The 16,346-nt window shown below is 37.9% G+C and overlaps 1 protein-coding gene across 2 annotated transcripts in view; it reads left to right on the top strand.

Moving 5' to 3' along the window:
- The window catches only part of plppr1 (phospholipid phosphatase related 1), a 22,767-nt gene extending 7,181 nt beyond the window's left edge, over positions 1-15,586 (top strand). The window contains exons 3-8 of one of the 2 annotated variants that reach the window (XM_028463543.1): positions 4,286-4,474; positions 4,824-4,956; positions 5,465-5,715; positions 10,629-10,805; positions 12,670-12,801; positions 13,170-15,586. In XM_028463543.1, coding sequence (XP_028319344.1) covers positions 4,286-4,474; positions 4,824-4,956; positions 5,465-5,715; positions 10,629-10,805; positions 12,670-12,801; positions 13,170-13,202 — 915 coding nt within the window. In that variant the 3' untranslated portion in view covers positions 13,203-15,586. Of the gene's footprint in view, positions 1-4,285; positions 4,475-4,823; positions 4,957-5,464; positions 5,716-10,628; positions 10,806-12,669; positions 12,802-12,999 lie in introns of both variants that reach the window. The other variant, XM_028463544.1, reaches the window with a different exon arrangement.
- The last annotated feature ends 760 nt before the right edge of the window (positions 15,587-16,346 follow it).

The raw sequence follows: 16,346 nt of genomic DNA, 5'->3' as shown, positions 1-16,346 counted from the left end.
GAAGGAGAGAGGACAGTCCCTTGAGGGGCCACGCCCCGGTGTTGCTGACCACTATATCAGACACACAGTGTCTCAGACGTACATACTGTGGTCTGCCAGTTAAGTAGTCCATAATCCAGGACACAATGGAGGAGTCCACCTGCATCTCTGTCAGACCCTGCATCATATTTCAGGAAAAGCAGAGCCAACATCTCCATAAACAGTGACTGTGTTGAAAGTGCACAGCGACCAATTCCTCAGACACACGTCATGGACATCCTCTCCTGGACCACAAACACTACATCCACCGTCAAAAAGGCTCATCTTCTACTTCCTCTGGATTCTGAAAAGATACCACATCTGTAAAAACCTTCTGGTGAGGGTTTCTCCTGCTCTGTTACACATCATCACTGCAGAAGAACAGCAGGAAACATCATTGGCTGCATCAGACACTTCTCACACACATGTTCACCTTCTGCCCTCAGGGGGGCGATAGAGGGCACATCACACACCACCTGACTCTAAACAATAAACACACCATAGATATTAAATTAAATTAAACTGGGCTTTAAGCCTTTATTCATCATGTATTAATGTTGTTACACATAAATATTGACTCTGCAATTTAACCCATCGTTGGAAACCAGTCAGCAGCCATTTTACACCAGCATCACTACTATTATAATAATGTCTTTCTAAACTTGTGTTTTAATATTTTATACCATGCACTTTTATTCTGATTAACTTTTAGTCTGATTAACTTTTATTCTGATTAACTTTTAGTCTGATTAACTTTTATTCTGATTAACTTTTATTCTGATTAACTTTTAGTCTGATTAACTTTTATTCTGATTAACTTTTATTCTGATTAACTTTTATTCTGATTAACTTTTAGTCTGATTAACTTTTAGTCTGATTAACTTTTATTCTGATTAACTTTTATTCTGATTAACTTTTACCATAACTTATGTTGTTTTTATGATAACTGTGTCTGTCCTGGTTTGAATCTTTAAATATACTTGAATGTTGTGAGGGAAGCATTTGTAATTTTGTTGTACTTTGTACAATGACAATAAAAATGATTCTGATTCTGACAGTTTTTAGCCTAATAATGACAATATGGTCTTTTAATAAATAAGAGTAAAATAAAGCTTTCATCACTTAGGGTTAGGGTTGAAAAACTCACACAGAATTGTGGTGGACAATGGGAGTCATTTTGAAATAGATATATTATATATATATATATATAGGGTTAGGGTTAGGGTTATATATATATATATATATATATATATATATATATATATATATAATATATAATATTGTTTGACAGATTGGAGAACTGCCATAAACGGTCCAAAGGTTGGTCAGTAAAGCTTAGCTTTAAACCACGATCTTGTCTCAGTTCAGTTAGTTCCTCTTGTCCTTCTCATCAGCTGATGCTGGGTCCATAATATAGTGACTGGATTCTGACTGAAGAGAAATAAAATGAAAGCTTCTCCTTGAGAGTTTTCAAATGTTCACCTATTATTTCACACAGTCCATGTGGTGGTGAGTGGGAACATGTCAAGGTTGGCACGTTCCACCTGCTGTTGCCAGAACTTCACTATCGAACGGAATCCATTTATTTTATCTCTGCATGTAAACAGGTTTTCATTCATTCATTCATTCATTCATTCAGATGATGATGAAATCTACCTGCCAGGTATGCCATCTTCACACACCACTCATCACTAACAAGCGACTTTGGTCCTCTCATTGTTAGAAACACTTTATGGACTTGGTAAATGTTAAATGTTAAATGTTAAATAGACATGATTTATATAGAGCTTTATCTCCACTGAAACAGTCTCAAAGCTCTTTACATATCAGCTCATTCACCAGTGGGACAGGACTGACATGCAAGGCACTAGTCGACCACTGGGAGCAACTTAGGGTTCAGTGTCTTGCCCAAGGACACTTCGACATATAGTCAGGTACTGGGATTGAACCCCCAACCTCTCGATCAGAAGACGACCCACTACCACCTGAGCCACGGTCGCCCTGGAACTTCTGTGGAAGTTCCTCACGTAGCTCACACACACGGGTCAGCACCCTCGGACCTCCGTATGGAGCAATTAGGTTTTATGATCCGCTCCCATTTCTTCACATAAAGCTGACAATACGCAACTTTTCACAGGCCGTGTTTTTACAAAGTTTACCATGTGCACCACATCATCCAACGCAGTAACTCGTCTGCTGGTAAAGTCTTGGAGACGAGAGCCTCACGGTGTCAAAAACATCTGGGTTTCTTTCCTTCACCCTGTCTGCAGCTCCATCAGTGCACACACTTCTCCTTGGTCGAGATATTACGATGTGACCCGAACAATTTCCTCTCCCATTGTTTTTTGTGACATTGACATACAAAATAGGAAGTTTTCTCTAATGGCATCTCCGTCACAAAACGTACTTTGGCTAAGAGTTGAGCATGTTCGCTAATATCCGTTCATCAAGTTTCACAGCAACAATATTTTCTATGTCTGCAAACATGTCATCAGTTCATCAAGTAATTGTGTTTCCTGAGAGAAAGATATTTATTTTACCACATCAGAGCTCAGCATCTCCGTCACAATGGCTTTGCAGACAGGTGGTGTTAATGACTAGTGTTAATGACTAGTGTTAATGACTAGTGTTAATGACTAGTGTTAGTGACTAGTGTTAGTGACTAGTGTTAATGACTAGTGTTAGTGACTAGTGTTAATGACTAGTGTTAATGACTAGTGTTAATGACTAGTGTTAATGACTAGTGTTAGTGACTAGTGTTAATGACTAGTGTTAATGACTAGTGTTAGTGACTAGTGTTAATGACTAGTGTTAATGACTAGTGTTAATGACTAGTGTTAATGACTAGTGTTAATGACTAGTGTTAATGACTAGTGTTAGTGACTAGTGTTAATGACTAGTGTTAGTGACTAGTGTTAATGACTAGTGTTAATGACTAGTGTTAGTGACTAGTGTTAATGACTAGTGTTAGTGACTAGTGTTAGTGACTAGTGTTAATGACTAGTGTTAATGACTAGTGTTAGTGACTAGTGTTAGTGACTAGTGTTAGTGACTAGTGTTAGTGACTAGTGTTAATGACTAGTGTTAGTGACTAGTGTTAATGACTAGTGTTAATGACTAGTGTTAGTGACTAGTGTTAGTGACTAGTGTTAATGACTAGTGTTAGTGACTAGTGTTAATGACTAGTGTTAATGACTAGTGTTAGTGACTAGTGTTAATGACTAGTGTTAATGACTAGTGTTAATGACTAGTGTTAATGACTAGTGTTAATGACTAGTGTTAGTGACTAGTGTTAATGACTAGTGTTAGTGACTAGTGTTAATGACTAGTGTTAATGACTAGTGTTAGTGACTAGTGTTAATGACTAGTGTTAGTGACTAGTGTTAATGACTAGTGTTAATGACTAGTGTTAGTGACTAGTGTTAGTGACTAGTGTTAGTGACTAGTGTTAGTGACTAGTGTTAGTGACTAGTGTTAGTGACTAGTGTTAGTGACTAGTGTTAGTGACTAGTGTTAGTGACTAGTGTTAGTGACTAGTGTTAGTGACTAGTGTTAGTGACTAGTGTTAGTGACTTAGTGACTAGTGTTAGTGACTAGTGTTAGTGACTAGTGTTAGTGACTAGTGTTAATGACTAGTGTTAGTGACTAGTGTTAGTGACTAGTGTTAGTGACTAGTGTTAGTGACTAGTGTTAGTGACTAGTGTTAGTGACTAGCGTTAGTGACTAGCGTTAGTGACTAGCGTTAGTGACTAGCGTCAGTGACTAGCGTCAGTGACTAGCGTCAGTGACTAGCGTTAGTGACTAGCGTTAGTGACTAGCGTTAGTGACTTTTTTCATTGAGCAACAACTTTAGCAACGTGTTAGCTAGCTTTGAGGGCTCACTCGTTCACCTTTAACATTAGAAGTGTAACGTTGTGATGACTCAGCGTTCTCCAAATAAATATTTTTAGGAGAAAAAAAAGCCTGAGGAAAAGCAGAAGGAAATAGGACAGAGACAAAAGATGATGTTGGTGGAATAAAAAGATGCAAAGGACGAGGTGGATGAGGGGGGTGACGTGGTTAGTGATGGTGGTGCCGGGGGGGGGGGGGGGGGGTGTTACAGAGCAGTGATTGTATAGAGAGAGGAGAAGTGATCTCAGTGTTTCTGAGACTCTTTCTATTTAAATTCTCGCTCCGTCTCAAACCAGAGCTGGACTATTACATCGTTCTTTTTCTACTACTTTATCTCCTACATATTTGTTCTTCTTGTACCATGTTTTTCCTGCAGCTGGTCATCATGTCTGGTACGGTGCTGTTGGCCTACTACATGGAGTGCACGGACCTGTTCCACGTGCACCTTCAGGGATTCTTCTGTAACGATGCTGAGCTGATGAAACCGTATCCTGGACCTGATGAGACCAGCTACGTCCCCCCCCTCATCCTCTACACTGTGGTGGCTGCTGCCCCCACTGCTATAGTACGTATTTAACACACACACACACACACACACACACACCATCAGCCACTGCATTTTTGTTTGTTTTTGTGTATTTTTACTTTGTTCCATATTCGTCTCTAAACGTTTCTGCATTGTGTTGTCATTATTTGTATCTACAAAGGAGAACTTTTCCACATTAAGTATCTATTTTATACATTTCTAAACAATAATAATAATAATAATAATAATTTTTGTTTATAAATGTGATACTACATATAAATGTGACTTATATGTAGTTTTTCCTCTTAATGTTTCATTTTTTGACTGATGTGACTGTGTTTTTTGTGTTTTCTTCAGTGTTTTAATGTATTTTAATGTGTTTGTGCAGATGTTTGTGGGAGAAGTTTCTATGTATGTGATGAAATCAACGAGGGAGGCTCTGCAGCTTCAGGAGAAAACAATCGTAACAGGAGATTGTTGTTATTTTAATCCTCTCATCAGACGCATCATACGCTTCATAGGTAAGAATACTTCTCTTTTTCCTCTTCCTCGTTGTAAACGCACACATCAACCAACCACACACTCACACACACACTAATATAGATAATATAAATATAACTAAACTTTTAAACTTTACTGGTTCCACTTTGAAAACTCAAAACGTGCTTTGATCTTCATTTTAAAATGTAAAAGATCAGATTAGAAGTTGAATTGTTTTTTATCATTGTGGATAACGAATAAACAAAACATTTTGTTTCTGAAACAAAAAAGAAATTGTTAGATGACAGAAACAAATAGAAGTTTTTCAAAATAAGAGCATGTTTAATGATGTTTTTAGGCAGTAGATATAATGTCTCTAGAACTTTATTTGTTTTGTGCAGAAATATCACAGCTGTGTGTGTGTGTGTGTGTGTGTGTGTGTGTGTGTGTGTGTGTGTGTGTGTGTGTGTGTGTGTGTGTGTGTGTGTGTGTGTGTGTGTGTGTGTGTGTGTGTGTGTGTGTGTGTGTGTGTGTGTGTGTGTGTTCCAGGTGTGTTCTCCTTTGGTCTGTTTGCTACAGACATCTTTGTAAATGCAGGTCAGGTGGTGACAGGAAGTCTGTCTCCCTACTTCCTGTCTGTGTGTAAACCCAACTACACAGGCTCAGAGTGTAGTGTTAACCGTCAGTTCATCACCACTGGAAACATCTGTACAGGGCCCCCCCTGGTGGTGGAGGGGGCACGGCGCTCCTTCCCCTCTAAGGAAGCTGCACTCAGTGTTTACTCTGCTGTTTATACCACGGTAACACACACACACACACACACACACACACACACACACACACACACACGCTGAACAAAATATAAATGCAAAACATTTTCATTTTTCATGAGCTGAACTCAAAGATCTAAAACATCTCTTTAATAAATCAAGGAAGTTCTGCGTGTGTGTGTGAGTTTTGTTTTTTTTGACTGCTTGCACATAAGTTGAGTGTGTGCATGTATTATTTTGGACCCTCCAGTCCACAAAAGAAGGTCAATGTAAAAAATGTTTTTGTTCTGCTAAAAGTGATTTAGGTGTGTTGCAAAACATTTATTTTCATTTTGCTTTGAGATTATGGCTCCCAGTTTCTTTTTTTCACTTGTCTGCACATGATGTCAAAGGTCAACATTACAAGAAGTGCAATCATTATGAGACAGCAATACATGTTTTGTTATTGCAATGAAAAAAAAAACATTATTTTATTGCATAATTGTGACCATCACCAGCCCTCCCTAAGGAAGGGAAAGAAACACTTTCTTAAAGGGAGAATATAAAAAGGGAGAGCAGTGTTACACCTAGGTGAGGGGGAAGGGGGAAGGGAGCAGGGAGGAGAGACTCAAGGCAGGAAATGTAAAGGGTGGAGAAGAGTTGATTATTTTAAAGTGAAATGTGTAGTTGTAGTTGTGTTTATTATGTTGTGTAATCAATCCAGTCAGGTGACCAGTGTGTAGCTTAGGTATAATGGTGGTGTCTGTGGACAGAGGGAAGGAGTGAGTGGTAAAACCTAAAACAGGTATTTAGGGTTAACGTGTCTAAAGTTAAGCCCAGTTTTATCTACAGTCTAAGACATGTCAGTGTATCATAGACATATGTATGTGTAAGAACCACTACTGTAAACCCAAGCTCCCAATTTTGATCTCCAATTTACATAAGGTATTTATAATAAAAATATACTAAAACAAAAAACAAAACATTTATACAAAAAGTACACAAAACAGCAACAAAAATGCACAAAAATATGACTAAAAAAAACATACATTACAGAAAATGTAAAAATGAGTTAAAAAACACATTTATCATATTTATGTCTCATAGAATTAAACTAGATAAATCACACACACTATTTTACTTTGAACCCACAAATTAACCCTTTATAACACTACAGAGTATGTACACCTCTATGTACATACAAACACATACGCATTTGGCCATAATTGACAACTCTACTTAAGCTCCTCCCACTATATGACTACATACTTCCGATGGGCACTGTACTTGTTTTTTTATAAACACAAAATAATGGTATGTTATGGACAACCAACACATTTTATTGATGGTATTTTGAATGCACAGAGACACTGTGACCAGATCCTGAGGCCGATTGTTGTGTCATTCATCCACAACCATCACCTCATGTTGCAGCATGATAATGCATGACCTCATGTTGCAGCATGATAATGCATGACCTCATGTTGCTGCATGATAATGCATGACCTCATGTTGCAAGGATCCAAGCACAATTCCTGAAGCTGAAAACATCCCAGATGTTGAATGACCAGCACAGTCAGTGGTCATGTGACCCATTGAACATGTTTGGGATGCTCTGATGGGCAGATACCATAGCGTGTTCCACTTCCTGCTAATATCCAGCAACTTGGAGGAGTGGACCAACATTCCACAGACCACAATCAATAACCTGATCAACTCTATACCAAGGAGATGTGTTGCACTGCAGGAGGCTAATGGTGGTCCCACCAGATACCCTCCCAATAAAGCAAAACTGAAGACTTTTTGAGTGACCCTGTTATTGTGGCCACCCTGAGGCACACTTGTACATGTTGATATGCCTCACCTGTGAGGTGGGATGGATTATGTTTGCTCACTAACACACATTTACACACATTTATCAACGATATTTGAGATAAATGTCTTTAGTGTTTATAGAAAATGTTTTAGATCTTTGAGTTCATGGAAAATAGAAGCAAAAACCAAAGTGTTGCGTTTATGTTTCTGTTCAGTGTAGATACTTATATGTAAATATCTGATCCATATATACAGTATCTTTATAGATGCATATAACCAGCACTATATACAGTATATATGGTTTGACCTCTGTCATTGTACAAGTTCTCCCACTTTAAAAGATGAGAGGCCTGTAATTTTCATCATAGGTAAACCTTAACTATGAGAGACAACATGAGAAAAAAAATCAACTGTGGGAGCAATTATTAGAAAATGGAAGACATACAAGACACTGATAATCTCCCTCCATCTGGGGATCCAAGATCTCACCCTGTGGGGTCAAAATGATCACAAGCAAAAATCCCAGAACCACACGGGGGGACCTAGTGAATGACCTGCAGAGAGCTGGGACCAAAGTAACAAAGGGTACCATCAGTAACACACTACGCCACCAGGGAATCAAATCCTGCAGTACCAGACGTGTCCCCCTGATTAAACCACTACATGTCCAGGCCCGTCTGAAGTTTGATAGAGAACATGTAGATGATCCAGAAGAGGATTGGGTGAAGGTCATATGGTCAGATGAAACCAAAATACAACTTTTTGGTAAAAACTCAACTCGTCGTGTTTGGAGGAGAAAGAACACCGTACCTACTGTAAAGCATGGGGGTGGTAACATCATGCTTTGGGGCTGTTTCTCTGTAAAGGGACCAGGACAACTGATCAGTGTAAAGGAAAGAATGAATGAGACCATGTATCGTGAGATTCTGAGTGAAAACCTCCTTCCATCAACAAGAGCACTGAAGATGAAACGTGGCTGGTCTTTCAGCACCACAATGATCACAAACACATCACCCTGGCAACCAAGGAGTGGCTTCATAAGAAGCATTTCCTGGAGTGGCCTAGCCAGTCTCCAGATCTCAACCCCTTAGAAAATCTTTGGATGGAGTTGAAAGTCCGTGTTGCCTAGCAACAGCCCCAAAACATCACTGCTGTAGAGGAGATCTACATGGAGGAATGGACCAACATACCAGCAACAGTGTGGGAAAACCTTTGACCTCTGTCATTGTCAACAAAGGCTACATTACAAAGTATTGAGATGAACTTTTGTTATTGACCAAATACTTATTTTTCACCATAATTTACCAATTAATTCATTAAAAATCCTACAATGTGATTTTCTGGATTTTTTTTTTCTCATGTTGTCTCATAGTTGAGGTTTATCTATGATGAAAATTACAGGAGTTCCATCTTTTTAAGTGGGAGAACTTGTACAATTGGTGACTGAATAAATACTTTTTTACCCCACTGTATATGTATGTATGTATGTATATATATAGTTGTTTACCCTTTCTTTCTATGTTATAGATGTATATAACCAGCATCATTTATATATATATATATATATATACAGAAAGTATTCAGAACACTTCTAATGTTTCACTCTTTGTTTTATTGCAGACATTTGCTAAAATAAAAAAGTTGATTTTATTTCTCATTAATGCACACTCAGCACCACATCTGGACAGAAAAACACAGAAATGTAGAAATGTTTGAAAATATATTAAAGAAAAAGTCAAACATCACATGGTCATAAATATTCAGACCTTTTGCTCAGTATTGAGTAGAAACATCTTCTGAGCGCGTACAACCATGAGTCTTCTTGGGAAGTTTTTCACACCAGGGTTTGGGGATCATCTGACATTCTTCCTGTAGATCTTCTCCAGTTCTGTCAGGTTGGATGGTGAACGTTGGTGGACAGACATTTTCAGGTCTCTCCAGAGATGATCAGTAGGGTTTAGGTCAGGGCTCTGGTTGGACCAGTCAACAATGGTCACAGAGTTGTTCTGAAGCCACTCCTTTGTTATTGTAGCTGTGTGCTTAGGGTCATTGTCTAGTTGGAAGGTGAACCTTCAGCCCAGTCTGAGGTCCTGAGAACTCTGGAAGAGGTTTTCTTCTAGGATATCTCTGTACTTGGTCACATTCATCTTTCCTTCAATTGCAACCAGTCGTCCTGTCCCTGCAGCTGAAAAACACCCTTATAGCATGATGCTACCACCACCATGTTTCACTGTTGGGATTGTATTGGGCAGGTGATGAGCAGTGACTGGTTTTCTCCACACATACCACTTAGAATTAACACCAAAATGTTCAATCTTGGTCTGATCAGAGAATCTTATTTCTCATAATCTGAGAGTCTTTCATGTGTTTTTTGTTAAACTCTATGCAGGCTTTCATATGTCTTGCTCTGAGGAGAAGCTTCCATTGGGCCACTCTACCATAAAGCCCTGACTGGTGGAGGGCTGCAGTGATAGTTGACTTTGTGGAACTTTCTACTATCTTCATACTGCATCTCTGGAGCTCAGCCACAGTGATCTTTGGGTTCTTCTTTACCTCTCTCACCAAGGCTCTTCTCCCATGATTGTTTAGTTTGTCTGGACGACCAGGTCTAGGAAGAGTTCTGGTCATTCCAAACTTCTTCTATTTAAGGATTATGGAGACCACTGTGCTCTGAGGAACCTTAAGTGCTGCAGAAATTCTTCTGTAACCTTGTCCAGATCTTTGTCTTACTATAATTCTGTCTCTGAGCTCCTTGGGCAGTTCCTTCAACCTCATGATTGTCATTTGCTCTGACATGCACTGTGAGCTGTAAGGTCTTATATAGACAGATGTGGCCTTTCATAATCAATCAATCAGTTTCATTAAACACAGCTGGACTCTAATGAAGGAGCAGAACCATCTCAAGGAGGATCAGAAGAAATGTACAGTATGTGAGTTAAATATGAGTGTCACAGCAAAGGGTCTGAAGACTTATGACCATGTGATATTTCACTTTTTAGTGTTTTTAGTGTATATTAATGAGAAATAAAATGAACTTTTTGATTTTAGCAAATGGCTGCAATGAAACAAAGAGTGAAAACCTTAAAGGAGTCTGAATACTTTCCGTACCCACTGTATCTATTTATTTAACTTTTCTTTCTATGTTATAGATGTATATCACCAGCACCATAAAGACCAAGTCGTCCCGTCTGGCTAAACCAGTTCTATGTCTGGGAACCATTTGTTCAGCGTTCCTCACGGGTCTAAACAGAGTCTCTGAGAACAGGAACCACGTTTGTGACGTCGTAGCTGGATTTATTCTGGGATCTGCCATTGCTTTGTTTCTGGTGAGGTTATTTTCACAATGTAAAATATGTTTGAGGCTCCGTGGAAACATCTCAGCTTAATAAACACAGAGTTAAACTGTGACTAAAGGCTTCATTGATTAGTGCTGTGTGTAATCATAATTATTGATCCATTCATTAGTGATAAGGAAACCAGAAGAAGCGTGTAAGTGGAAAAAAGATCAATTAATGATGTATTTTTGTAGTTTGGTTCACGTTTACATTTATGTTCACGTTTACTTTAACGTTTATGCTTATTTTCAGAGTAAATAAACATCAGAGGAACTCACTGACTTAAGAACTATGATTCAAATATTGTTTCTAAACTGTAGGATTCAACTTTTGCTTTTGGAGAAGTTTAAATTGCAATAATTGTTTACTTATGTATCTCAATATGTATTTTAATTAAGGCAGTGGCTAAAATTGTTGCGATATAGTAGGGATGAGTATTGGCAAGGATGTAGCAATGTGATTCTAGGGTCACAATACGATATTGCAAGATATTGCCATATTCTACCCAGTTAATATCAAAATTAAACGTAGAGATGAAAAAGCAAGTTGCTGTATATGTTTATCAGAAGATATTGATCATTCAGACAAATTGAGTGAAAACTATTTGCTTCAAAACATCCCATGTATTATTCATTATTAATGTTTTTGCACATTTTCACTGAAAAAAAGAAAATACAGTGTTACGCACTGTCATCATAAAATAAAGTGCAACAAGTTTCTTTTCTTTCTTTCTTTTCACTAAAACTATTGTGTAGAAAACTCAAAGTAACCATTACAACATAATGACAATATTGCACAAATACACAAAATATTGATTAAATATATATATTTAAAAAAAAAAATAATAAAAAACATCGATTTCAAATCGGAACCAAAAAATTGCAATTAATTTTTTCACACCCCTACGATATCAGGTGATGACCTAACCCTACATACGTGTACTTTTAGCACCGTGTTGTCCGTATGAATAGACACTTTCTTTAATTCATATCCAGCTATCTTGGTAAAATCCTAATATTTCAAAGTTAACCATTTTCATGTTATTTCTTTATTTATTTTATTTTCTGTTTCATTTCCTTTTCCTCGTTTTTCCTTATTGAGAATATTTAGACTGAACAGGGTTAATTTATCCACTACTGTTAATGATTTAATATTCTTCAGATGATTTAAGGAAGCTGTGAGGGTGACGTTCAAATAACACCAGATTACACCACGTGAAGGTCCGTTAGCTACATTAGCTACACATTCACTCGCCTGTTTACAGGGAATAATATAGTTTAAATTAGGGCTGGGCGCTATGACCAAAAATTTATATCGTTTTTTTCAAACTTCTAACAGTTTCACGGTATATGACAGTATTTTTTTTCATGCATAATCAGGTGTTCACAGCATTTTCTACTGGTTGAGATGAATTACTGCAGTAGATGAACTTATTTTACCGTCATGATGAGTGAATATTGTAGAATAATTCAACACTAACAGTAATATAAGTTTGCAACATCAGCCCAATGGCTCTTTGCTGCGCTAGCTTAGCTTTAGCATGAGCTTGATTTCTAGCTTTAAATGCTGCATACGCAGTGGTTTCTTATGGTGCGTTTGTTTACAGCTCCACCAGGACTTATTTCTGCGTTATAGGAAATACAAATTACGATCCTTTCTTCTCTTTTTTTGTGTATTATTGATTAATGATGAACGAATAACTAATTTTTAGAAAATGAGTTTTTTAATGATTTTCTTGATGATTTAACATCAAACCAAACTGAGAGAGTTCTTCACGTAATGATCTGGATTATAAGATAATGTTCTGGTTTTTTCCAGAGTTAATATTAATTAATAAGTTCTGGTTCATTTCCAGGGTTTATGTGTGGTGAACAACTTCAAAGGCGTCCACTGTGCAGCAGCCAATCAGAAGCCTGATGATTACCGTGGTCTTCCTTTGATGACGTTTCCCCGGGTTGAGAACCCCCTGGAGACCCTCAGCGCTCAGGTAGACAGAAACACTTAGAACTGGAAACATCATGTGATTAAAATACTAGTCTCTCATTGGACGATTGGAATCAGGATGAGATTTGATTGGTTCTCTGACTTCTGGAATCTGATGTTTTTAAATGTCTTTGTTTTATGGATTCTTTCTTTCTTTCTTTCTTTCTTTCTTTCTTTCTTTCTTTCTTTCTTTCTAACAAAGAAACGACACTAATGCATGCTGTCAGCTCTACTCCGTCACCTCCTAAACTAAACTAAACTCTCACTTCGTGACGTTTTCTTCACTTATTCATTTCTCACTCCTTTCTTCACTCTCTTCCTCGTCTCTCCTGTTCTTTTTTCCTTCCTTCCATTCCCACGTTCTGTTTCCAGAACCACTCAGCGTCCATGACGGAGGTCACATGACTAAGGGGGCAGCACCGGGTCACATTTGCGTCTCCTCAGCACTTCCAGAGCCAATGAGGACGCATGTGTCATGTGACACGGACTGCTTGTTTCTACACTAGTCCACCTGTGTGTGTGTGTGTGTGTGTGTGTGTGTGTGTGTGTGTGTGTGTGTGTGTGTGTGTGTGTGTGTGTGTGTGTGTGTGTGTGTGTGTGTGTGTGTGTGTGTGTGTGTGTGCGTGTGTGTGGGGTCAGAGGTCACACATATCACTACCAGAGCCGTATAAAGACAGAGTTGCGACAACGGAAGTTTTTCGGTTATTTGTCGTCAATAACTGTATTGATTGACAATATTTATACAGTGCACCATCATATCTATGCTTATATACAATAAATGTTTATGTAGTTCCAAAAATATTTTTTTTTCTAACGTAAATGTATATTAATCATTAGTGTAAACAGTTAAGGCCATCATTAATTTAGTTAAGAATTTAAAACAATTTTATTTTTCTTTTGAACATGAAAACAACAACAGTGTATCTCACAATGAAAAAAACATGATAATAATAATAGTAATAAAAGATAAAAACAAAAATGTATTATTTTAGCGGTGGATAATCCAATAACATGCCTTAATGCACACGTTAATGAGTTTAGATAATAATAATAATAATAATAGCGTTTTACTGTTCAAAAGTGCATCACAAACTGTCTATTCAGCTCTAGCTCCATTGTCTACAATAGTTAACTGATCACTTCCTGGAACTATTGAGGCTCCATGAGCCGCCATTACTGTAAAAATGAACCATTGGAGTGAACGGAGTTGTCGTTACTCTCCCTATATAATCGGCTCTGATCACTACCATTGGTTAAACACTAGCATGACTCCGCCCCCCCCACACCTGTGCCAGTTAGATGGTGTTTTATATGTTTTGTATGATGAGTGGGGGCCATAGGCCCCTCCCCCCTGCACTCTACACCCGGTTCTCCCCGAAACCAAGTCTGAAAAAACTGTTCTGAAAAGTTCTCGATGTTGTTTGATGTTTGTCATTTGTACAGAAAAGAACAGCATCCTTTTTTATTATTATTGAGCTTTTTATAAAATGTTGATGTGTGTGTACAGTATATAATGATAATAATGTTAATAATAATGTGCTTTGTTAGCTGCTGTAAACATGGTGTGTGTTCTGGGTAACGTGTCCTCGTCACAGTGAGTCTTTTACAACCACTTTATTACTCACAGTGAATTAATGATCACTAATTATTATTATTATTAATTATTGGACCAAATATACAGTATCTGGTTTTCTTTTTTTCAGTCTGCAGCACAAAAACTCCTCATATTGATTTAAAGAATCTTTTAAAAGCACGAAACATTAGAAAAATACATAAAGGATGACAAAAATACACACAATTGCTCAAATAGACAAGGTGTGTCTTTATTATGATGATCATGTGACCCTCAAATCAGATACAATTACATGTTTATAGCCCCGCCCCTTGTGATGCTGGAAGAGATCATAATTTTGATTGGACACAAACTGTTGTTCCCTGTGAGCGGGGGCGGGGCTTAGGGAAGAAATGTGGAAAATAAGCTTTAAAATAAAGCTACATTTGTAAAAACAATGTTGTCTAAACTAAATTAAACTAAACCAAATAATTAATTAGTTGCTCTCTATGGGTTAAAACCAGCTATTACATCACATGTTGACCTCTGTTGGCCCCACCCCTCACCTGTCCACTGAGTGAGTGGATGGGTCTTAACTGCTCCAGGAGCCCCGCCCATAATCAAAGTATGGCCAGATCCTTTCTTTCGCTAACTTGGGTTCGAGTCCCATTTTTGTCATATATATTTTTTAATATTAACATATTTAACACGGCAAATTCCACCTTTAAAAATACATAAAAAAAACATTTTAGGGTATTTCCTGGGTTAGGGCTAAAATAAAAGCGTTAGCTTAGTAACCTAGACTGGATAGCCACAACTTTAATAATATAAATATTATAAATGAAGGATTTTAATTGATTAAAACCTTTTTCTCTGTGATCAGCGTAAATAACTGCCTATAGTTAGCTTCTATGCTAGCTCTCTATAGTTAGCTTTTATGCTAGTGCTCTTTAGTTAGCTTCTATGCTGACTCTAAAATGCTTCCATGCAGCAGGACAAACTAACCCCCCCCCCACACCCCCCACCAGTGATTGTGATACAATGTTGTGAGTCCATTTCCTATTGGAAGATAAACCCAGCATGAAGCGAGAAGTCGACATGTTTTATAAATATTAATCATTATCAATGTTCGTAGAATTGTCTTTGATGTTTAGAAGAAAAAAGTGTTTCTGTTGAAATACTTCATTTTTTTTTTCTTGTTTTTTTATCCACAAAATAAATAGTTGTCGAAACAGAACAGTCTGTTGTTGTTGTTTCCTCAGAGCTATGCTAACGTTAGCTTAGTGATGATAGTGACGATCCACTGATGTTTGTGTCACAGCTAACGTTTTCAGAGCTATGCTAACGTTAGCTTAGCGACGATCCACTGATGTTTGTGTCACAGCTAACGTTTTCAGAGCTATGCTAACGTTAGCTTAGCGACGATCCACTGATGTTTGTGTCACAGCTAACGTTTTCAGAGCTATGCTAACGTTAGCTTAGCGACAATCCACTGATGTCTGTGTCACAGCTAACGTTATCAGAGCTATGCTAACGTTAGCTTAGCGACGATCCACTGATGTTTGTGTCACAGCTAACGTTTTCAGAGCTATGCTAACGTTAGCTTAGCGACAATCCACTGATGTTTGTGTCACAGCTCAGAGACACAAACAGATCTAATGGTTCAGATCCAGACCTTTAACTATGTCAGGTTTTTATTTGAGCTGCGACAGCTTCGGCACACACACACACACACATACATACACTCACGCACACACACATATACAAATACACACACACGCACACACATACATGTACACACACATGCGCACACAAACACATACATACACTCACGCACACACATACATACATATATACACACGCACACACACACACAGATAGGAGCGGTTTGTGTGTGTGATGGTTTTCTTCTCGTCCCTGAACATTTAGTTTATTCTCCTTCTAACAGCTTTGAGCAAAGATTGTATTTAATTAGGAATGTAACGATTAATCGTAAG

Source organism: Gouania willdenowi, chromosome 12, assembly GCF_900634775.1.
Source record: "Gouania willdenowi chromosome 12, fGouWil2.1, whole genome shotgun sequence".
NCBI lineage: Eukaryota > Metazoa > Chordata > Actinopteri > Blenniiformes > Gobiesocidae > Gouania > Gouania willdenowi.
The sequence above is the reverse complement of the archived record's forward strand: the minus strand, read 5'-3'. Positions and strand labels throughout refer to the sequence as shown.